The sequence below is a fragment of the Pempheris klunzingeri genome, chromosome 3, assembly GCF_042242105.1.
Source record: "Pempheris klunzingeri isolate RE-2024b chromosome 3, fPemKlu1.hap1, whole genome shotgun sequence".
NCBI classification, from domain to species: domain Eukaryota; kingdom Metazoa; phylum Chordata; class Actinopteri; order Acropomatiformes; family Pempheridae; genus Pempheris; species Pempheris klunzingeri.
This window is the reverse complement of record NC_092014.1, coordinates 19,635,159-19,658,841: the sequence shown is the minus strand read 5'-3', so window position 1 is coordinate 19,658,841 and position 23,683 is coordinate 19,635,159. Positions and strand designations below refer to the sequence as shown.

General features: G+C 40.1%; 2 protein-coding genes, 4 non-coding genes and 2 pseudogenes across 11 annotated transcripts in view; all 8 read right to left on the bottom strand.

Annotated features, from left to right (window-relative positions):
* Positions 1-4,678: 4,678 nt before the first annotated feature.
* vps37a (VPS37A subunit of ESCRT-I) lies at positions 4,679-10,665 on the bottom strand. Its single transcript, XM_070828336.1, has 12 exons — positions 10,202-10,665; positions 9,118-9,192; positions 8,296-8,413; positions 7,387-7,490; positions 6,804-7,032; positions 6,436-6,506; positions 6,134-6,261; positions 5,970-6,028; positions 5,742-5,810; positions 5,318-5,461; positions 5,124-5,212; positions 4,679-4,853 (listed from the first exon to the last, which is right to left on the bottom strand). The coding sequence occupies exons 1-11, from the start codon at positions 10,309-10,311 to the stop codon at positions 5,132-5,134; spliced, it is 1,188 nt and encodes a 395-aa protein (XP_070684437.1). The 5' UTR covers positions 10,312-10,665; the 3' UTR covers positions 4,679-4,853; positions 5,124-5,131.
* A 2,068-nt stretch (positions 10,666-12,733) lies between these two features.
* Positions 12,734-12,929, bottom strand: LOC139199501 (small nucleolar RNA U3; annotated as a pseudogene).
* Positions 12,930-14,329: 1,400 nt separating this feature from the next.
* On the bottom strand, positions 14,330-14,542 carry LOC139199499 (small nucleolar RNA U3). The gene has a single exon (XR_011584142.1). It is a non-coding gene; the product is annotated as a small nucleolar RNA U3 (small nucleolar RNA).
* A 561-nt stretch (positions 14,543-15,103) lies between these two features.
* On the bottom strand, positions 15,104-15,319 carry LOC139199498 (small nucleolar RNA U3). Its single transcript, XR_011584141.1, has one exon. It is a non-coding gene; the product is annotated as a small nucleolar RNA U3 (small nucleolar RNA).
* A 690-nt stretch (positions 15,320-16,009) lies between these two features.
* On the bottom strand, positions 16,010-16,198 carry LOC139199500 (small nucleolar RNA U3; annotated as a pseudogene).
* A 586-nt stretch (positions 16,199-16,784) lies between these two features.
* Positions 16,785-16,999, bottom strand: LOC139199490 (small nucleolar RNA U3). The gene has a single exon (XR_011584134.1). It is a non-coding gene; the product is annotated as a small nucleolar RNA U3 (small nucleolar RNA).
* Positions 17,000-17,561: 562 nt separating this feature from the next.
* LOC139199489 (small nucleolar RNA U3) lies at positions 17,562-17,778 on the bottom strand. The gene has a single exon (XR_011584133.1). It is a non-coding gene; the product is annotated as a small nucleolar RNA U3 (small nucleolar RNA).
* A 1,317-nt stretch (positions 17,779-19,095) lies between these two features.
* Positions 19,096-23,683, bottom strand: part of micu3a (mitochondrial calcium uptake family, member 3a) — a 29,840-nt gene continuing 25,252 nt past the window's right edge. For 3 of the 6 annotated variants that reach the window (XM_070828272.1, XM_070828274.1, XM_070828276.1), the window contains 3 exons: positions 22,767-22,875; positions 22,494-22,651; positions 19,096-20,604 (listed from right to left, as the gene is read on the bottom strand). In XM_070828272.1, the coding sequence (XP_070684373.1) occupies positions 20,506-20,604; positions 22,494-22,651; positions 22,767-22,875 (366 nt within the window). In that variant the 3' untranslated portion in view covers positions 19,096-20,505. Of the gene's footprint in view, positions 20,608-21,290; positions 21,360-22,493; positions 22,652-22,766; positions 22,876-23,683 lie in introns of those variants that run through there. The other 3 variants (XM_070828273.1, XM_070828277.1, XM_070828275.1) reach the window with 2 other exon arrangements.

Here is a 23,683-nt window from a genome sequence, read left to right as displayed (position 1 = left end):
TTCACCTCTTGCAGCCAGTGATCCTTGCACCACAGTGCCATCGCATGTTGTTAATGTTGATTCGCCTCGCGCCTTTAACCTCCACCTCTTTCATGCAGCATCAGTGCTCTATTGGCTTTTCAACAATACCTGTCTCTCTGACTTTGACCACATCGCCCCACTAAGAATCGGAGGGGAAAAGCACGATGCTCCTCTGCGGCTCACTGAGCTCACTCGGACCCTCAACAGACAGTGCAGAAAAGCTGACCATGTATGGAAGGCTAATAGGTTACAAGTCTCCCTTAAACAAGCCACATGGCCAACTATCAGACTGCTGATGAAGAGGACAGATCAGCCTATTTCTCCAAAGACACGTGCATGTTGTCTGCAACCCCACCAAACTGTGCAGTGCTGGCTCGGTTTCAGCCAGCCTCCCTGTCATTCCACTGTCTCTTATAATTAATTCTCTTCCCAACTCGATGTTATCCTCCCTGTTCCTTTATAAGATGTACCGCCAACTGTGAGTCCCTGTCTCATATCAATTATTAAATCCTCTGTGGCCACAGGAATTTTTCCTTCTTATTTTAAACACATGTTAATGAAATCTAATCTTGACCCACTCACCCTCAGCATTTACTGACCTACTTCTAAAATATCTAACATCACTCCCAACCTGTTCCATATATGACTGTTAACAGCAGTTTGGATAACCATCAGTCAGGTTTTTACTCCTTCCTTCCACGGCGTCTTGACATTTTGGCCGGTTGTAAAGTTGCTCCTCTAAACTTCTCACACTCTAACAGAACCTTTCCTGTTGTTGTTGGAAACTCCCCATCTGCTGTTTCCCATATCACTCATGGCGTTCCTCAGGGGTCAGTCTAGGGCTCAGTCTGTTACTGTTCCTCATTTATATGCTGCACTTGGGCCGGGTCATTAATAAACATAATGCACGATACTATTGCTATGCTAATGACTCTCAGCTATATGCCACAATACAATCAGCAGCCTAACCCAACTTCCTGCCTGCTTTTATGATATCAGCTGATCAAAACGGAAAAAGGAAATGATCTTGTTTGCCATACCCACTTCTTTCCCTCAGACAGTCTGCAATTTTATCACATAACATAAAGCCACCTGCAAGAGATTTGGGTTGTTTTGATGACCAAGTCAAGAAGGTTGTCCAGTCATGTGTCTTTTAACCTCAGAAATTAGATGCTTCTTATCCACTGAGGATTTACACGAGATTGTACAAGCCTTTATTTTTTCTCGTCAAGAATTCTATAATGCCCTCAAAGTTTTATTGTTGACCCTCAAGGCTTTACATGACCAAGCTCTTTACTGTATCAGAGATCTACTGGCCCCTTGGGAGCCTGGATGCCTTCTTGGATTGGCCGATAGTGGCTATCTGGTTCCCAGAGCCAGACTGATGACTAACAGCGATTTGGCTTTTGCAGTTTCTGCCCTCAAGCTGTGGAACGACTTTCCTGCTGAGATTAAGTTTGTTTAATCTATCTCTGCAACCAAATTATTATTATTATTATTTTTTAAATATTCTTTTATACGAAATGCTGTTGTGTGAGGCACTGGTTTATGCTACATACTTTTTTTTTTTTTGTATCATTATTATTATTATCATTATTATTACTTTGGTGTTTGAAGTTTATTCTTATTCTTTTGGAGCTGTGTGTAACAAAAAGCAATTTCCCCCTGGGGATTATTAAAGTAATTCTGATTCTGATTCTGATTGTCAGTATAAAATGTCTATATAAGTAGGGTTTAATATGTATTATATTATTCCTTTGAAAGATGCTATCTTACTTTTGTAACTTAACGCTAAAATGAGATAGATGGATGGATGTAGATGAGGAATAGTGACAAACCGTAGGGCATCAGTCCCACAACTTTTATATAGGGGCAAGGTTAATGTATTCAGTACAAATACAGCATCTGTTTAACTCATTGGCTTGCAGAAATGCTGTGACCTGCAGGGTTTATCGCCTGGTTGTTTGTGTGGTTGGGATGTTGAGTCCAGGCTTAGCGGCCTCTATTGTGCTGGCTACATTTTCCACACAACAATAAAACCTGCTGAGTATGGGTGTGTTCCAATCAGCGTTGTGTGCACGTGAGACTCTGCACACAGCTGTGTGATCAGTAGATTTAGTGGAGGAGAGACTTAAGGTAGATACTGACACACTCCTGTTCGAGCCGTAATGGTTTATTTTAATCTGTTTACTGCTGCACTGCACAGTAGAGCCACCTATTCACTGTGGTGCGCTGATTGGGTCTTTGTGAAGCCAGCAAAAAATTACTGAATGAGTCAACTCCATGTAACTTAATCGATGCGAATTCTATTTTTAACAAGTGCTGCTGGTACTGACTTAATTGTTTTTACAAGAAGTAAAAAGGTCAGAAATTGCATCAAATGTGTGTAAATAACTGCAAATGTATCAACGATACATATTGAAACAATTAAGTATAACATTAAGTATATCATTTTTATCAGTATAAGCCCTCTAAAACTTACATTTGTGCCAGTGTTATATTAAGTCTATGGTACAACCTTCTGGTGTGTTTTTACATTCTGTTTTTACCTCAGCAGTGGGAATTGTTAACATGCAGAGGGAATGCTTTAAGCTGGAAAATGTCGTTTAACTTGATTGGACCAGTGGTTTGAGTTGTTAAGGTGGATGTTGTGTGAACACGTTTCTTGGATAGGACACACATGACACCAACTGTAAGCAACTGCTTTTCCATGTTCAAACAACTATATACTCCAACGTGCCGACTACATTTTGGTGTCATTTTTCATATGGAAAACACACAACTTAACACTTAGGCCCATTATTTCACACACACATACTGTGGTACTGCTGCTGTCATCTTTCTGTTCACATGCAATGTGCACTTTATATTCACTGCTGTTTTCACTTTATCATGGCTGTAAATACTTTATTCTACCAAAGTTTACATAATGCACAGTGCACTTTATGACTACTGCTGCTGTTGGTTCAGGTATGCTACTCATATCCATTTAGGCTCTTTATTGAAATTCTTACATTTTGCCTTACTGATATCTATTTAAACCCTTTATTTAAAATTTTAGATTGTTATAACTTCCTTGGTTTGTATTGTTGTAGTTGTTATAGTTTGTTACAATTTACAAGATTGTATTTGGCGAAAGGGGTATCTGCAAAGTAAGAATTTCATTGTACAGTGTAACTGTCTGGTATTTCTGCACATATGATAATAAACATCTTGAATCTTATGAACCCTGAGCCTGAGAAAATACTTCTGTTAGAGAGCAATAGTCATGTGCAATTGTGTGACGTTCAGGGGAAGGGCCGCTATTATCCTCCTTGTTATGAGATTAATAGGGAAGGAAGTGGTGGGCAGGGTGAGCATGTCAGTATTTATACTGAAGTCAATGAATTACTGTTGGAATCGAGACAATGACTTCAGTATTTGTGTTATGATCAGATAAACGGTTTAACAGTCAGGTTGTCAATAGTGACAAGCAAGTTAAGTAAACAAGACTTATTCTAAATGCTTTATTACTCTAACAAATTAAATAAGAACATATAATACAAGGTGTCTGAGTCTTTGATTACAATATAGCCTATTATTAACATCGTTTAAATACAGTATCCAATGTCATCGAGTTTTACTGCAGCATTTAACCTAATATCCTCGACATTATCCCAAATATTCTGCGACTCCTCAAGTTCAAGTGGCGTCAGAAAGTAGTTGCGTTATCATAACGGTGCTCACTGTGATCAGTGTGTTTACACCTACACCAATAACTCGATTGTAGAAAGCACAGAGCTATGATAAATGTGTGATCAAACCGTCTGCATGGTTTACACAAAGCTAATACAGCAATAAAAAAAAAATAAGAAAAGAAAAAAAGACCAGTAACCTGGTTTGTTATTCAGATTTTGTTGACTCTGGTTTACAGTAGTCAGTAATCAAATTACAAATGTTTGTGCAAACACACTGATGCTGAGGCTGTGTTAAAGACGTTACTTAAGAAGGAAACTCTCCAACTTGACAAACGAAACGGCTGCTGTCCGCAATTCAGACTCAGAGTTTAAATTAAAAACAGCCTGAGCTAAAGATCTCCTGACAACACTGCCCGTCCTTGCTTATTTTATCCGGAGAAATAATCTTGGGTTGTTTAAGTGCCACTGCGAGTGCTGAGTTTCGTGTAAATGTCTAGAACCTTTCCGATGTAAAAAGGAGACGAGTAGTTCTGTTTGTCCAGTAGAAGTGGGACCTTTCTGGGATAATAAAGCAAGGACATGACAGTGATCTCAGAGAGGGGGAGCGCAGACACCGGCGTTAGCATTTTAACAATGATTTCATAGTGACATTTACTTGCTCACTAATTGGAAACGTGTAAGACTGGGAATAATGTCCTAAACAACTTCTTCCAAATGTGTTCACATCACCAACAGCTCTGATCAGATGCAGGTGTTGCTCTTATTGAGTAATGTGACATAAATTGTGGAAAGAAAACTCACTGTCAAGTCAAAACTGAACAAAATGCATGTGCAAAAGAAATTATCCACGATGTGATCAATCCTCAGTAATGTGTTGGGAAAAGCCCACCATCCGTCACTCTCCCCCTTTTCAGCCTCTTGCTGTGACTCGATGTGTTGACTTCTCCATCTTGTTCTCACACGATCCAGCTTCAACTGTGTGTTTTTTTTCACGCCCAGATCTGGGCGCAGTGGGCCTCTTTTTTTAGCCCACCATCACCATCACCACTGTGTCCTGTTTCTCCAAAGTGCCCATTGTTGACTCTGTGTGCTTTTCATCCCCTCAAAAGTCTTTACCCTTTACATTGGCAGCAGTTGGCTGAGAAAACACCACACCTGAGAATAAAATGTAAAACGTAAGATGCAGAATGAACAGCTGATGGTGACAAATGGTTTTCCCAGATAGAAATGGAGCACAGACAAAAACAAAACCCCATGAGGGCTGCCTGTGATGGGTGAACCCATCAGCTGAGAACCACCAGTTTCCCTTCACAATGAGACAGATGGCTGTGTGCTACATTCATGTGTGTTTTGTTTAGTAATACAAGTGTGTGTGTGTGTGTGTGTGTGTGTGTGTGTGTGTGTGTGTGTGTGTGTGTTTGGTACCTTGTGTTCTAGTGGCTGGTAGGAAACTGTCCATGTGTGTTGATGGACTGTTGCAACTTTTCCTCTTTGGCCCTTCTGCTGTGGCAGAGCTGTGGAGTAACACAAACAATCAATACTACTGACTACATTCAGACGCAAAAAAGAAACATGATCGCGCTTATCTTCACACAGACACTTCACATGTGGCTTCTCACCGTTCTCTTCTCCATGAAGCTGGTCAGGAATTCGTCGATGTCTGTGCGACCCTCCAGGAAGTTTTCGGCCGTCTCCTCCGACTCCTCCTCGGCCTGGTGGGCTGCAACTTTTAACCGGGCCTGTAGAGTACTGAGACTGCAACTCTGGTGGGGGACAAAAGACACACAAGTAAGAAACAAGGAGACAGACATATTCAGTGGAATGTTTAAAAACATGTTCAAGCACGTTTGGGTTGGTTTTCTTTAAACACTTTAAGATAAGTTTTGCTTGGGTTCCTACAATTCAAGGAAAAGCCCAAAGTTTTGCATCCTCATTGAAAACCAGCAGCTTTATCAGCTATCAGCAGCTTTATGCCACAAAAGTGCACCTGCATTCAAAAGCTTTTACAAATCAAACGTCGGTGTGATGAGTGTAGCCTCTTACCTCGCTCAGCTCATGCTGTCTCTGCATCCTCGTCTCAAAGGCGGACTTCATCTGAGTCAGTTGTTCGTACTGTCAACAGCCAAACACACTCATCAGAAGCTGCTAGACAACAGCATGAATGTGATTGTCTATTTAGGGGAGAGAGAGAGAGAGAGAGAGAGAGAGAGAGAGAGAGAGAGAGAGAGAGAGAGAGAGAGAGAGAGAGAGACATGATGTGTAATATCTGACCTTGTAGAGCATTTCTTGTCTTTTTCCCTCCAGCTGTGGCTCCATCTGAAGGTTTTTCTCTGTAAACCACAAACAGAGATGCACATATCTTAGTTAAGATCAGCTAAATTTAAACTGACCATGAAGACCAAGACCCTCGGTCCAGGGGCAGAGGAGGAACTTACTAGCCATGTCCACTATATTGGTGACCAGCTCTTCTTTATCACTGGTGACCTGTTTGAGTTGTGGCAAACTCACAAAGAACTCCAATAACACATCTTCGTTTTCAGACATGTCCGACAACTGGCTCAGACTAGGGTGGCATGCAGCAGAGGGTGGTGCACACAGGTAGATGTACAGCAGTAGGCAAGAGAACAAGAGAACAAAGACATTGATTGTGTATGTTTTCTTATCTCAAACACACATTATAATCTGAAAACAGTGTATGAGATGTAAAAGACATTGTAAGTATTTTGGAACACTTTACTTGAAGTCGCAGAGTTCAGGAAACGACTCTGGAATCTCAGGCATCTTGTACATGTGTCCGTTCAGTCCAGCCTGAAACAGACAGCCGTGGTATAAGCATTCTGCTATGAGTCCATGTCCACACTAGATTTGGCTGAACCTGGTGCAGCTTTACATATCCTGAGCTCATACTTTGCTGGCTTGTCAGAGTGTCAGTGTTTGAGATTCATTTTCTACAAAGGGTGGTGAGCCATTGACTGGGTAACACTGTGTGTATGCATTCACTTCACTTCTTAAAAGCTTACAGCTCATATCATGATCATGATCTGTGTGCTTATGAAGAACGGATGTCACCAACCCACTTGTGTACATTATCTGTTATCAGTGTACCTGTGGGTCTCCAGTGGGAACAGGCAGTGGCAGGTCAGAAATCAGTCCATATGGGGCTGGGGCTCGAGGGGGCCCGTGGGTGCTATCAATCCCCGGGTGAGGCATGGGAGCTGGAGATGGGGCTGGGCCTGGACCAGCAGGCGGTGTGTGACCGGGGCCCACATGGCGAGGACCATAGTGGTAAGCCTGAGTTGGGTAAGGAGGGATGCCTGACGGCTTGTACATATTACTGCGGTAAACACAGAAGGAAATAAGATTATTTCACTAAAGTATAACAAGCATGTTAAATGATATTATTCAGAGAAAATCAGCAACAAAAAAAACTGTTTTAGAGCTTCAATTTTTATTATTAGTATAATTTACCATGATCATGAACCTGGAACCCTGACAATGTCACACAGTATTGCCCCAAATGTACACTGTAATGATTAACTGTGTTTTGGGACTACTTTTTACTGCATTGCCCCAAGCATGATGGCCATGATATCTGATTAAGACCGAGGCTGCAGAACACCTCCACTTTCTGTTGATATGAGACAGTACTGAGAGACAAGTGTCTGAATGAATGAAAGAGGACACTCACTATGGAAAGCCAGCAGGGCCAGTAGACATCAAGGCAGGAGGACTCTTCCAGAACTCATCCAGAAGACTCTGAATGACCTTTCCCAGATCTGAGTGCATCCCAAACTACAACAAGAAACAAACAAGAAAAGCTACATACTTTGAGTAAAGTGAGAAAAACATGACTTATAAAACTAAAGCCTGAACTAACAAAAGAAGTTAAAATGAATACGAAAGACCCAGGGAAATAAAACTGCAGTGACTACCAACACTACATTTGCATGCACTGTTGGGAGGAATCAGGAGGCATTTACTAGATTAATGGAAAGTCCCTGCAGTTGGCCAGTAATCACATTTCTCCCCAGATCTCAGTTTCGAATTAAGGCTAGCATAGCTTATTATGTTTACATGCACACTAGTATCTCCGTTACGATTGAGTTTCTTCGAGTATGCAGTTCATCTATTTGTGCGTGTAAACAGCAGATCCTGGTTTGAGTACAGAAATGAGAGTGAGTGGCTGAGACGTCAAGGGATCAAAGAAAGATGATCAGTCACCTGCATAATGATGTTTCATCTAAGCATCACAGCCTTTTTCCCAATAGAGTATTTAGACTGAGGACGCAGTAAGTGGACAGACTCTGAGGACATATTTCTTATGCTACTCATGCTACTCATGTGTCTGAATCTTGAAAAGACTTGCTGTTGGGCTGTTGAAAGTACCCTACTTAGGCTTTTTCATTTCAGTTTCAGTTTTAGTTTGATGCGAGACTTAATTACTGTGGATACAGCTATGAGTAATGATCTTTCCCTTCATCCCTCCACACTGCTTCCAAAGCAGTAATTTAAAATACACCTCAACTCTTGATATTCTTGAAACCCTTTAACATTCCTGAAAGCCCCAAGATAATCAAAAGCCAGGACAATTCCTTACATTAGTGATGAGGGGGCTGGTGATCATGGTGCCATTATTGCTGTCGACTAAATGATGACCAACAGGGGGGTAGACGCTAACCACCGGCTTCTCCTGTGGGAACTGAGGAGGCAGCAAACTAGAGAAAAGAGGAGAGAAAGTATGACGAGTTCAGCTTTCAGGAATCACAATAACATTATATACAACAAGATATAAAATATGTGATATACGGTGCATTAACATTCTAATGATGTCTTATAGTAGTGCAATATTTATTTATCCCTATAAAGCCCAATGTTCTGTGAGGCCTCTAAAGTGATAGCACTTAAAGCCTTAGCACCACTAGAGGGGATGTGGTGAAGGTTTCATCTAACAGCACACAAAATCTAAAGCCAATGAGACTTTTATTTGCTATGTGAATTGTTTTTCTTTTCTTGCGGTCTTGTGAAAATAAAGCCATTTAAATCTAGTTTCTGACGTATTGACAGTAGCGCTTTAGATTTAGTATAATCAGTCGAATGCTGAGGTCACCTCCCCCTCTAAAGCTCCATGCTGACATAGCAATTTGTGAACTGTTAATACAACATATTTAAATCCTTGTGGTCATACAAGCATAAATTCTGATTTGTGCATGTTTGTGTTTGTTTGCAAACAGAAAAAAGATACAAAAGGAATAAAAGTTTTAATCCCCTGCCAATGCTGTGCAACCTCATGTGAAAATACCATTCGATGTTTTTGTCATGTCAATTCTACAACTATATTCTGAAAAAATGATGTATGTCAAGCCGTTAATTACTTAATTACTTACTGACACTGTGACAATACAGGCAAAGATGTACTCACATGTTAACACTAATGGTAGAGTTGTTGACTGTGAATGGTAATCTGTACTCCACATCCTTCTGGATCTCTGCGAGGCTGTTGGGAAACAGACACAAAGGAATATCATGATCTGTTATCTTGCATCTGCAGTCATAATCAGCACGTTATACAAAGTGTATATCTGTATTATAGATTGGAAAGTGAGAGATATATCCATAAAGAGAAACCTTTGATGACCTTTGACCATCGTCATCCAATACCTCGTGGCACAGCAACATGACACAGAGTAACAGCCAATGTACTTTCATTTTTGGTGGTACCTTCCATGTTCACTGTGCCCAATGCTCATCCCAGTATTAAATTGTCTTTGCATGTCACAAAGCCCTTAGGTCCATCTCGTACACCATCTTTTAACAGTGTGAATCCTCTTTTCCCATTCATGCATTCCTAAAAATTACTGCCATGATATGAGCAGCATTCACAACACATGAGCCTTTGTGGCCTTTGCAACTCCATCAAAGTAAACAATGGCTAAGACTTTAATCTCCGTGTTGCGTGACCAGTTGTCAAACACTGGAACGATCACAGGATCACATGGCAGGCCAGTCACAACTTGTGTCATCAGCCCTAAAAATAGACACTGTGACAGTCACCGAGTGACTTGATTAGCTAACTAGCTACCATGGCGCTCTGGTAACTCTCATGTAGCTAGTTAGCTTCAAGGAAAGGCTAGCAGACATTAGCCTGTTAGCAACCACGCCGAGGCATGACAAAACGGTGGTGTGGCTTCACTAAAATCGTGTGACATTTTCACATATGAACATAACTGCAGGGACAAATGTGTGCAATATCTAGATTACAGGTAATTTGTTAGCCTATCCTACTTCTTCTGACCCGACTGTGAGCCAGGTGGCTAGCTACGCTAAGTAAACATCAGCTGTGAGTGTGTAAACTCTGTCAACATGTTCACGTAATCCGCGTAGGTTAAGCGTCCAGGACGCATAGTGCTGGCCATATCCAGAGTCTGAAAACACATCGATTTATTTAACAAGCTAATCAGCAGCACGGGCTGTCTGGTTTAGGGACAGGTTGCCGTTCAGGTTACCTGGGATGAGCCGCTTTGAGTGACTCTATCTGCCGCTGTCTCTGCTGCTGAAGGCTGTTCAGAGGAGGGAGAGGTCCGGAGCCTTTGGACAGTGGGAAAAGCCAGTTCATCCTCTCCTGGCGACACCGTGGACTGAACTTGGTGACAGAATCTAAAAGGCCGACACCAAACGAAGAAGAAATGGAGGAGAAAGTAGGTCTGAACGGAACAGCACACGATGTGGAGATTTGGATGCTAACGCCTGTTAGCTGGCTGACTAACGACTCGGTTTGTTGTCCTCACGAGGCTGACTTTGAAGCTACGTTACGAAGTCAGATGGCATATCCTCGTGTGTCCGTCTTGACTTCAAGGGTCTGTATGTAATTTCAGCATTGCTATTAACATTACTGAGGCGAGATATTTATAGCTAAAGAAAAACAATAACCTCCCGTGTGAGCGACACAAGCTTGAGCAACTTATTTACGTATTACGTCACACAGCTAGTCTACGTCAGGCGCAACTTCCTGTTTTGTTTTTTTTGTTGTTGTTGTTGTCATGATCAGAAGCAGCTTTCTTATTATCCAAGTGTGTCACCATTCAAGGACTATGACTCCAGGGTTTCTTTGCTCTAAATGTTACACACGGTTACAATAGAGGTACAGATTTAACAGAAAGACAGTAAAGACAACAAAGCTAAACTGTTGTTCGAGATATGTCAAATTAACATAACACTGCACGACATGCATACAGTATACTAAACAATGGCCAACACACAATGTCTACACACAGGATGATACAAGATTGTTTCACAACATAAATTCCTTACAACTGAACAAAAATGTAGTTTATTTTTCATTGACCTCACGTTTGAAGTTCATTGTAGCCAAGTGATGGATTCAAAACAAAAAGAATTCAGCCTTAAAAAAAATGATTCACTATTTTTCGATAAGACCTTACTTTTGTAGACCTGCATTTCATTTGAGTAATTTATACATTTCATTACTTGCAGGACTACTGCACATTTGTAGTATTGAATTATGTTTACAAAGTACCCTTATTAGGGAGCTTTATCACAACAAAACAATGTCTTGTTCCTACGCATGCCTCACATGTGCAGAATAGAAATTTTATTCACACTAGAAACTCAACAGAGTTTTACCCTGAGAGTTTGTCAGTGCACCAGTTGTTGTCCTTCAGCTGTAGCATACTCATCAGCTTACAAGTATACCTGGTTTGTTACAGCAAAAATTTGTGTCGAACTGTATGCCAACACTGTTCAACTGAAGTCAGGTATGTCTGTGGAAAAACGTCTAACATTTGTGGTAATTTACAACGGCATCATCCAAATGCATTGAAAAGCGGAAACCAGACAAAAACAGACAGGAAGCTGCAGCTGTTACCTCTGTTTTGGCTCCAAAACTGACATCCATAGAAAAGTCTATGGTCTGGTTTTGAACTGGTGTAACTGCAGATTAATTCCATACCTGATATGTTATGATCTACTAAAGTTACGCACAATACACCATTAATAAATCCCTGTTTCTGTTATCTCCGCCACCATGTTGACTGTAAGTTTAACAACTTTATTGAAACAATTACAGTATACAACAAGTTTAAGACACATTGTCTACATCTATAAACCAGAAGGACCAAGAAAAAAGATTTAAAAAATAATAATTTTAAGGTTAACACTCCCATTTCTCCTTCCATAGTGTTCACATCACAACACAGCTGTTGCTCAAAGTACATGGCACCTCAAATGGTTGCCAGTTTGTTGCACAAGCTGCACTTTTCATGGTTGAGATGAATCAAGCAGTACAGATTAAATGACCCGGCAGGAAAGCAGCTTTTTTTTCTAAATACAACGCCCCTGCAGACTCCCAACCATTTACACCATCACTACATCAATATTAGTTCATGACCTGTGGCACCAGGCCAGAAGTCAGTCGGTCAAGAGATTGTTTTGATGATTTACAATAAAATTATTTTTTTTAGGAAAAGTGACTTCTAAATGCTCTGTGTATTCATCATAATTTTAAAAATTATTCCTCCGCATAAAAATGTTCTCAAGAGGATCTTTAAATTAATATACAGTGGTTATAGGTTTAGATTAGGTTATGGTTAGGCATAACAGAGATGGCCTGGTGGAGATCTGCAGATCTGATTTTTTTTAAATCAATATATTGATAAATATATTGTTGACTTTTTGTCATGGTAACACCATACTGTGAGTTTTTGGCATTGTTGCACCTCCAACCCTTATTAAATATTTAGTGTGGTACCAATTATTTGCTATTACGTTTAATTCCTACTTTCAATCATTTTTATGAATCACAGAGGACATTAAAAACTTGTGAATGTAAGTATTCATCCTTGTAGATGGCAGAGCCCTCTCTAGTAACCTTCACCACCCTCTGGCCAGACAAATAAATCAATACTTGGAAATGGATTAGGATTATGTTAAATAGGAAGCTTCCACTTCAGACCACATTTCAGATTAGCACAAGCCAAAATACATCATCACGGGACGTCTCCCTACTGCTGTGATCATTCCCAAGATCACACTTTTCCTCAATGTCCCACAAGACCAGTCATCAACAGAGTACATATGACCTGAAACAGTAATCTCTGTCAGCTTCATGTTCAGAAAGGAAAATCACAACTCATCATTGTTGGTGAGACCAAATACTCTAAATAACACATTTCTCAAGTCAGAAACTACAGAAATGATCCCTGACAACATTGTTTTTGTTTGACTGAGGGTGAAAACAGGATCTCAGCCACAAGACTATCACTGTCACTCAGGGTTCCTCTCTGCCATGACCAAGACCCTACATTTCTACGTCACCACAAATCACTGCAGGGACGTGCGGTCAGGGGAGGCAGGTGAAGCAGTGCCTCACCTGTCATCATCCTCCCCTGCCCTCATGAGATGTATACTAATGATAAAATAAATATTTGTCCACTGATCTGTGCTATAAATGCAATTACTGTATGATTCGAATAATTCCGATCATTTTTATAATCAAAATCGCTGTATTTTGCGTATTTCCTGTTCAATTACAGCGTAGGCAGCGAGGTGAGGCAGCACCGAGCTGTGCCTCATGTCAGATTGCGCAATCCCTTGCAAACTGGGTTGAGCGCGTGCCTTTTGCTTACTCAGTGTATGCTACCAATGTAATGCTTTATTAAAATGTTTTTATACATTGTAGACATTTTTATTATATGTCCTCACTTTCCATATAATAGATAATGTATTTCACGTATGTCTATCACTTATTTAGTGTTAGGATCTGACATAAAGCCGCACTGAAAAGACATAAGGTGAGGCAGGCAGTAGCTCTGCCTCAACGTAGAGGGCGTACGTGAGCTCAAGTTTATTCTTGTTCGGTGGTTGCTCTTCTTCTACGTAGTCAAGTAAAGTTCAATAGGAGTCCGTTATTTTATGTTTTGCTTTGACTGACTGCAAAAATGGAGGATGTAATATCTCAGCTCAAAAATTTCTCAAAATTGGACTTTCAATCAAAACGTGAAGTAATAAATAAGAAAGAGAGGCGTATGGACTTCATTTACAAGTAAAGGTAAGACCAGTGTGTGAATCCTGTGTGTGAGTGAGAGAGCGAGCGCATCCGCCGTGGTGCTGTGTGGCTTGTTATAGGCTGTCTGTAGCATCCACCTTGGGGTTTTTTGGGAGGCATACTGAACCGCTATACATTTTACATTCTTCCTTGGCCCAATATGTACCTGCTATGTGTATGGAAAGAATGCTGATATGAGATATGAAACATAATCGGTAGTTGGCAAATATATTGGGTGCATATATTTGTAAATCTGACTGTGAAAGAGTAAGTGCCTCACCAGCCACAAACCTCACCGCACGTCACTGAATCACTGCATGCTTCACAGCACACAGGCGGAAAAGAAAAGCAGTGGAAAAAGTTTCAAAATAAGAAATATTGATGGTTCACTTTTCTGTCAATCCGCTAATTAATTAATCATCTAGCTATTTCCTCTCTAAAACATAGCATCTCTTGAGCTATTTCAAAAAATTTGCAATACTGCTTGAAAGTTAATACATAAAGCAAGAGTGTCAAAGTTAAATCATTACCAGCTGTATCATTCTTTGTTCATTTACTTTTCACATTTACTGCCACTCTGATCATATTCCCTCCTTCATTGCTCTAGAAAGAAGCAAAGAACAGTCATCAATGACAGAAAATAATGTCAAAAACATTATTGTCTGATCTCTTCATGCTCAGAAGCGAACATCACAACTCGTCATTGTGGTTAGTGAGACCAAACTCATTAGAAACACATTGTTCTAGTCAGAAACTGAGAAATGATCCCTGAAAGTATAGTCTTAGTTTGACTGAGGGTGAAAACAGCATATGTTTTTCTGCCCAGTGACTCTCCCTCAGGGTTCAGAGGTCCAGGAGCTGATCGTTACAAATATCAGATTCAGGTGAGAAAAAACACACAAGCCACTGTGACACTGGTTATTGGGGATAGGCTGGCTGCAGTGAAAAAGGCTAAACTAGGCTAGGTCAAGCTAACAGGGCAGCAGCAGGCTATCCACCGGCACCAAGATCTGTTTGAAATAAATCTCACGTCTAAAGGGATCTAAACGTAGCATCTTTAAGTTAGCACCGACAAAGTGCCAGTGGAACCGTATATACTAAGAAATCACAGATAAAAACAAAGGAGGAGGGAGACACCAGCTATCGATCTCATGACAATCACAGCAAGTGTGGTTTCAGACAGTATTTTTAAGATTTAAAAAACTTGTATTAACCTCTATGTGTGACAACTTTATTAAACATTACATTGTAGCTGGGCCTTTACATTGTTTTAATAGAGTAGCACATACCCATAAATCTAATTTAAAATAATACTCAGACTTTAACATTTAACAAAGTAGCTTTAACCACTCTGATCATATTCCCTTCCTCAATGCTCAAAGTAAAAGCAAAGAACAGTCATCAATGACAGAGGACATATGAACTAAATCATTATCCTCCATCCACTTTGTGCTCAGAAGAGAATATCACGACTCATCATCGTGGTTAGCGAGACCAAACTCATTAGAAACACATTTCTCTAGTCAGAAACTATAGAAATGATCCCTGAAAGTATAGTCTTAGTGTGAAGCATGGCGCACACAGGAGGTGATTCACAGGAGAATCACTCTTGCTCAGGGTTTCTCTGTGAAGTCAACAAGCTCCTCCAGTTGCTGCATCTCATCCAGTCATGTCTCATTATGTAAATGACAAACCACAGCACAGCCAATCACAATCAGCACACAAACAAGAGAGAAACAGAGAAAGTCTTAAAGAAAATCCCTGTAAAGTAAGGAAGTAAGTAAGTAAATTGATGTTGTTCAGAGATTAAAGGCTGTGTGTAAGTCTGAAAACACACTCAAAGAACCACAATCACTGACAGAATACATGAACTGAATCTTTATTCGGTGTCGGCCTCACTCTCAGACAGGAGTACAACAACTCAGTCATTGTGGTTAGCAGATGACACTTTGAAAATCCCTCCAGTAACCTTAGCAGGGCTGCAGCCACCAACTACTTTCATGATCAAACATCCTCTCATTTCAGAAGCTAGAAACAAAGAACTGAGAATTAATGATTTCTGTTCTTTTTTGTCAACTGTCAGCATGAAACCTCAGCTGACCCTCAAACAGCCATTTTACCATTTCCCAAAACAATCACTGACTGAAAGTTACTTTCTGAAATGTGCAAGCCTAAGCTGACAGTGTACGAAGCATTTCATTTGATGAGCTTCAACTATCCTTGTTATTTCTTTTCCATGTATCTGCTACTAACCACTCTGATCATATTCTCTTCCTCAATACTCCACAAGGCAGCAAAAAACAGTCATCATCAACAGAGACCATATGATCTTAACCATTGTTCTCTGTCCACTTCACACTCAAAAGAGAATATCTCAGCACAACATGTTTAATTGTCTTCAGTCAGAAACTTGACAAATGATCCCTGTAAGTATAGTATTAGTTTGACTGAAGGTGAAATCAGCAGGTAATTTACTGGGAAGTTAATGTCTTTCAGGGTTTAAAACACAGCCGTCTGCCAAGAGCTAGCGCTAAAGTCTACTTCCCGCTTTTCCTTGACCTCATGACGTTTTCCATTGAGGAGGACATAGGATATATCTTTGCATGTTTGACTGCAGCCAAGGTGTGTGCAATTGCTTGCCCTGCACTGGGGCAATAGAATTATTATTATCATCATTTCTAATTAACTGCATTAACTAACACCTGGTTGCCATGTTAGTCAGGAAGGTGTGATATCTTTGACCATAGTTACAAATTTTCAAATTTCAAGTTTGACACTTGATTATGGTGCTGCCAATAGGACTGTGAACTATTCAAGGATTATTCAAGCATTCATAGACAATGTCACCTGAAAGGTCATCCTCAAGCAAAAACGTAATCATTTCCTCAAAGTTCCACATTTTGTGTTTCTACCATTGTAGTCACATTCCCCTCTCAGAGGACATGGTCTATTCAAAGAGCTACCACTTAATTTTACACTGTACATTTAAGTAACCTTTACCACATTATGATTGAACATCATTAACAACCACTCTGATCATATTCCCTCCCTCACTGCTTCCCAATGAGGTTAACTTTAATTATCATTGACAGAGTATGCATGAATTAACTAATTCTCTTTCCTCTTCACACCCAGGTAGGACAATCACAGATATTCATCATGGCTAACAAGACCAATCACTGTAGTAACAGTTGCCCACAGAGAGGAACATTGTAGAAATGCCCCTTTAAAATCTATATTTAGATGAATGTGGGGTGAAAACAGGATCTGATTCACAGAAGAAGCACTCTCACTCAGGGTTCTTCTCTGCCATCAAAAAGCGCCTCCAGTCGCTGCATCTCGTCCAGTCGGGGGTGTTTATGTAAATGACACAGCATGGCACAGCCCCATCACTGCAGGACGTTGATAGCACAGCTGTGATACAGAGAGCACACAGACAGGAGAGAGGCAGCACTAGACACAAAGTAAGTTCTAAAAAAGTTAAACTGACTAAATACTGTCACGACTAAAGACACATTCCTCTCACTGACTGGAAGACTTTAGATGCACTGTATTTATAACCCTCAGTTTACATTCATGACACTTAACAATTTGATCCTTTCCTCATTTATTTTGACTGATGTGTATTTTAATCATTAGACAAGTTTATTATGATAGTACTCATTTGATCCCTAGAGGCTGTCCATGAAGTAAATGACCTGTATTGGTAACTTAAAGCACTCTAACCTTTGTGTTGTTACTACAGGATACATGTTAGTATACTGTGATGGGATTGAGTTGTTTTATTTTCACACTGTCAGACAACCACTCTGATCATATTCCATCCCTCATTACTCCATCAAGAAGCAAAGAACGATCATCAATGACAGAGAACGTATGAACTGAATCATTATTCTCTGTCCGCTTCACGCTCAGGAAAGAATATCACGACTCATCATCGTGGTTAGCGAGACCAATCACTTTAGAAAACACATTTCTCTAGTCAGAAACTATAGAAATGATCCCTGAAAGTATAGTCTTAGTTTGAAGGAGGGCGCCGACAGGGAGTCATTCACAGTAAAAGCACTCTCACTCAGGGTTTTTCACTGCTGCCAGGCTGGACAATGAGCAGTACATAAATATTAGTAGTCTCAATAAAACCAAAAACAATATAATTTCAGTCGAAACTGCTGCTACAACTGTTGATTTAATGTTAAGAGTTCCATTTCAACGTACCCACAATGCTTTGCGAGTTGAGTCGCACACAGCCCTGCTTTTTATACAGTTGTTGATTTTGTATAAGCGTAAAAACCAAAACCTTGACAATGCACCGGACTGTGTGGACAAGTAACAACGAGACCATAAAGACGACGCTGTAAAAGTACGCTAAACTTGAGTTTGTACAGTTTACTCAACACACACGCTGGACTGTGCACCTAGTCTAATATTCCTGACAGAAACCTGGTAAAAGAAAAGCAGTTCCGCTTACCAACACTAGATCCGCCTCGCTTGGAGGTTTAGCTATATAATTCAAACCTTAACAACAGACAAGCAAAACAATTCTGAGCTAAGTTTCGTGCAAATCCTGAATTAATGTTTGCCGTACCGCCACGATGCTGTTCAGTTTGTTTTGGAAACGTTACGACACACGAGGGCGACATTTCACCAGCTACTAACTAGCTCATCATTTCATCCAGCAGAGCTCCAACTCAAAAAAAAAAAGAACTGTTCACGGCAGAAAACACGCGTTCACCAAAAATGACATTTATTTGTGTTAGTGCATTTATATCTCCTGACAACTGACAACAACACCTACATTATTTAAACTTTAGAGAAAAGTGGATTATTTTTCTAACGTTAACACTAGCTAACGTCTTTTAGGTGTCTTAAGGTGAATTACGTCGACGAGGCCAGCTGCCAATATATTAACTTTTATGCCTCTGTCGTTCAATAAACGACAGACAAACACAAATTATATCAAATAAAAGAGAAAAGACGTGACTTGAGAAAGCTCCCGCCATAGTATTCACTTGCTATCCGCTAGCTAGCTAAGACATTGACCGCTACAGTATTAAACTAGCTAATTAGCATTTGCACCCACAGTACGTCGAATAAACAAACTTTTTGTCGATGCCTCATTAGTAAAACACTGACACAGTTGACTTACCTGTGTAGCACCTGCACGACTGCGGCACGTTTGCGTTTTCCTCGCAGGAATATCTAGTTTTAACAAAAACTTCATCTTTCAAACTTGTCCGTCTTCATGGACCAAAAGTGGTTGCGTCGAGAGGTTTCGTTGCGCATGCTCAGTGAATACAACCGATTTCTCACGTCTTCCTAAAATAGTTTATTCATGCATGAAAATTCTGTCACCAGGTCCAGTGATAAATACAAATCCACGAATTATTGGGAACACAATGACAATTACTTGCATTAAAAGGAATAACCCACAATAGCATACACATCTAGACTTCTTCCTTCATTTCAATATATCCAAAATATATTCCATATTTCACAGAAGTTCATAAATGATTTAAATCATTTCTAATATATTACAATAAAGGTTGGGTGATGAATCACGGATAATGTACATACAATGTCATCAACGCACATATTTTCAAGTTCTGTTGCCGTGAAAAGCTACACAGTGCTGAATTATTTGCTGAAGAAGTCAGGTTTTGCAAGGTGACATCTTTTTGGATGAGAAAGGGGAAGGATAGAAGGCACCTATGTGGATATTTATGCCATATATGTATATATACACAGTATGTAATGCATGCAACTAAGACTCAGAAACACTGAAAAAGTCAAGACATCAAGGACAAATTACACACTCCTCCCTCATCTTTCATGGTCAATGTTGTCACATCCAGGTTAAAGACATCCCGATCACTGTGGTAATATTAGGTTAATATAGCATTCCTAACTGTAGCAATAGTGTTTATACACTCTCTCTCAGTGCAATAAAAAGCAGAGACTTTAGTGGCCAGATGAGATCAAACTAAATTAAGGTGGAAAAAAGACATGATGAAAAAGAGGTGACTATGATACAAACTCGTATGTTTAGAGTTCTGCTGTCTGTTATATGGATAATGTTATCATTATCAAATAGATTTTATTATTTTTAATTACTGTTGTGCTTCAGTTGTTACAGTTTATAGTGCAGCAGTCCCACTAATTACTTACTTACTTGCAGTCAATAAATGATGTTATCAATTACCTATCAAAACTATAATGCATGTTTTTTCAAGTAATTGATAACGTAATATATTGACTCAAAATACTATTCAATTGGAAGAGCTTCAAAAAAGCTTAAACTTGCTTAGTTATATCTACATAATATTGTTACATTAGGCTGGTAAGAGTGAGTATGCTAGTTAAATACATTTTAAGGACATCATTTTAAAAAATTTGACAGGTTTATCCAAAATATAAATAATGATTAGTTGCGGTTGAACAGGCTGTTGTGGAGGTGCCATGCCTAAAGGGTAAAGTCATATTCTAATCTAATTCTGTTTTAATACACAATAAATCACACTGGGGATGACTGGAGTAAGAAAAGGAATGATGCTGCTCATTATCAGCGTAACAGACTGTCAGTCTGCAGTGTGCGCTCATGCTTGTAGTTATCATCCAGAGGTCCACTGAACAAAACACGATGTTGTTCACTCAGGCCACTGATTATAAAAGTCAAAGCACAATTTGATTCATTTAATAATCAGAATTTTTCCTTCATGTTTTTTTTCTGCCTTCTGTCTTTCTCTGCCTCTATGGCTTCTCCTTGTACCTCCTCCAGAGCTGGTGAACTTGTCTTCTGGCCTCAGAGCGAACACAGCTGGAGAAGGAGGCGTGGTGTCGGCCCTTCACCTGGTAAAGGCAGAGCAAAGGGAGGCGCAGTCATGCTGGGAGCCAGAAGTCAGGCCCTTTAACTGTGAGTTACAGTGTAGCTGCAGTGATAACAAAATATTCTAGTCACAGGAAAATTAAAGGGCTGTTTTTCTTTTATCTTTTTTGGAGTGATGCCAAAAGTTCAAAAATACTTTGCACATCATTTTTAGCATGTCAGCACATCCTGGACTCTACAAAATGAAGACATAGAAGAACCCACTGTTGCAACTCTGTGTGTCTTTTGACTCAATGTGTGGTGACCTTGAGAATATACCAGTTTACAGGAAATAAAAGTAATGATCAGCGTGAATATAACACATGACCAACAAATCTAGACATGGCATGTATTTCCTAAAGAGCTGTATAATATAAAAGACAGGTTTAGATAGCAAAAGGAAAAAGTAATGTTACCACCTGACCTAACTCAAAGTTACCCCCAAGACATTGACAGATGATGCTTCTGATTAAAGTTTTATTCAAACGGCCTGATAGTCAAAGAGGAAAGGTGAGTAGTGTTATTATGGCTGACGCTGTAATGACTTCCACATTTGGGGTTAATGCGTTTTTCAAAAAAACCTACTCTAACTCAAACATAAGGTAAAATATAAAAGTAGAAATAAAATGAACACCATGAACGCAATCCTACTTTATGTTGTTGGTGGTACTTATCTGCTTGCCAGTTCCCTCTTCAGACAGGATCTAAAAGAGGTGGCGCGCTCCACAGCTTTGTAGCCCTTTACAGACATCAGGGCAGAGAAAAACAGGAAAGGAAGAAGAAGGGGAAAACACAGGGAGAGGCAGGAGGCAGGGAAGAAGTAGAAGAGGAGGGTGGAAATGGGTGGTAAAGAAGAAGAATGTTCAGGTGTTGTAATCCAGCGGTGGTTGTGGCAGAAAGAGGGGGGGGATTGAGGATGCAAGCCAAGCGAGGAGAGAGGGAGAGAAAGAGAGAACAATATTAATAAGCCAAGACTGTGAGGCCAAGACAGCATCCAAATAAATCCTTAAATAGAACAACTTCCAGCTTCACTGTTGTGCAATGTTAGTCATGTTTGTGGCGTGTCAGGCACATCCAGACTATAGTACTGTATCATGAGGCACCACTAGAGGGCAGGGGGAGACAACGCCATGAAGTCACTCAAGGTGATTTCCAGTTCAGCTCATTGATTCATTCACTTCCAAAAAGCTGTCACCCTACATGGCTGCCATCTAACCCAGCTCAAACTTGTTTTATTTTTTGGCATTTAGATGTTTTTTTGTGCTATGTGGGCCACATAATTAATTTCCTGGAATTAGTTAATTTGCAGTGGGAGAAGACCAACAAGAGCCTTTGGTGTTTTAAAACCCCTTTATAATAAATGGAAACAAGCATTTAAACACCAGAGGCCTAGTCGTTAGAGATTATTCTTCAACTGGAGCACCTTGGTTTGAACCAACAACGGCACTGTCATAGAAACAACTGAAAGATGTGTTCATGCTGGTGGTTTTCCATGCTCAGATTATTGGCACATAACCCTTTCACATAAGTGTGTTAAGCCATGACTAGACAGTTCAGGGAAGGCTGCATGTTGAACCATCCCCATGTATCTCCATGCGTGTCTTCTGTAGCAGACCTTGACCTCTAACCTTGATGTGGATGGAGGTAAATTACTTTAATGGAGATCAATAAAACGTTGCTCATCCTTGCAATGACAGGCTGTGACTTAGTCTCCTCTTACTCTTTTTCAAGTGGAGTTCAGCTAGTTGGACCACGGATCCATCCTCAGTTACTTTACTATCATTTTAAATCAAAGTAAAACAGTTCAAAGCCTAAGAGAAGTTTTTCTCCTCTAGCTGTAACCTCTCTGTTTCTTTCCCACACAGTCTCTCACCCTGGCTCCCCTGTGCAGCCGGTCCTTCATTATTCCGATGAACTCCTTGTAGGAGAGCTGGTCATCATGATCTACATCAAAGATCTTGAAGATGGTGTGTACAAGGTGACGTGTCAGCTTCAGCCCAGTGGCCACATACACCGCCCTTGCAAACTCATCTGGTAGGGGAGAGAGTAACAGCAACTTTGATCAGTTTGTTTGCTGCACACCAGGCTAGACGGAAAAACACGTCATCTGTGTGTGAGCCACAGCTGCCACTGCTTCTCTATCTACCTTGTCCAATGGAGCGAGAAGCAAAATTGTACATCTGCATGGCGATGGCAAAGTCCTCGAGGTTGTTGAGAAACTGGAAGAAGGATCTGAACTCATCAAAGGTGATTCCCTGAAATACCATAAAAACAACACATGTCAGATAAAAGCCTAGATGATGAGTTAAGCGAGAAGTATTGATGAAAGTGTTGTTCTCTGGAGGAAAAGAAGCTTGAAGATGAGTGTAATGAGTGTTTCAGCACAGACTGTCATCCAAAGGGACTTTGACAGATGTGCATAGAGCATTCTCTAGGTGGCACACCCACTCTGCTGTCTAAAACATTAACCAAAATAAAAACCAAAGAAGCAAACAATTTATACTATCAATCAATAACTAAGAGATTCCATGAAATAGTTCTATTAATGACACAGGTCATTAATGACGGCATCGTGTGTTCATGATATGGACCATTTCAACAGCAGTGTTTCATAACCCTAAAGTAGCTGCATACAGTAATAAAGCTGAAGCCATTCCACAAGTAGCTGTGAACGCCACATGCTCTTTGCCGTGAATCAAGATCAAACCTATGACGGCTACTTTAATACATTTAAAGTAATCCAGAAACTGAAACAAATAAGGAAATGCAGTCTGTGTGGGTTTACATGGACAGATGCAGATTAAAATACACAGATAAATATAAGAATAACTAGGTAGCTGTGTATCTTAACCTATACATCCCTTATATGGGGAAACAAAGAAGATGGCAACCTAATTAAAAACCAGGACAGACTGACAGATTGTAACTGCAGGTTGTGTATTGTAAGAGGCAGAGACCAACCTCCTGCTTCTTCCACAGCATGAAGAGGAAAGAGGGGAGGGACAGAAATAGAGTTGGGTTGCATAAGAACTACATGCCAATGTATAGATAGATAGATAGATA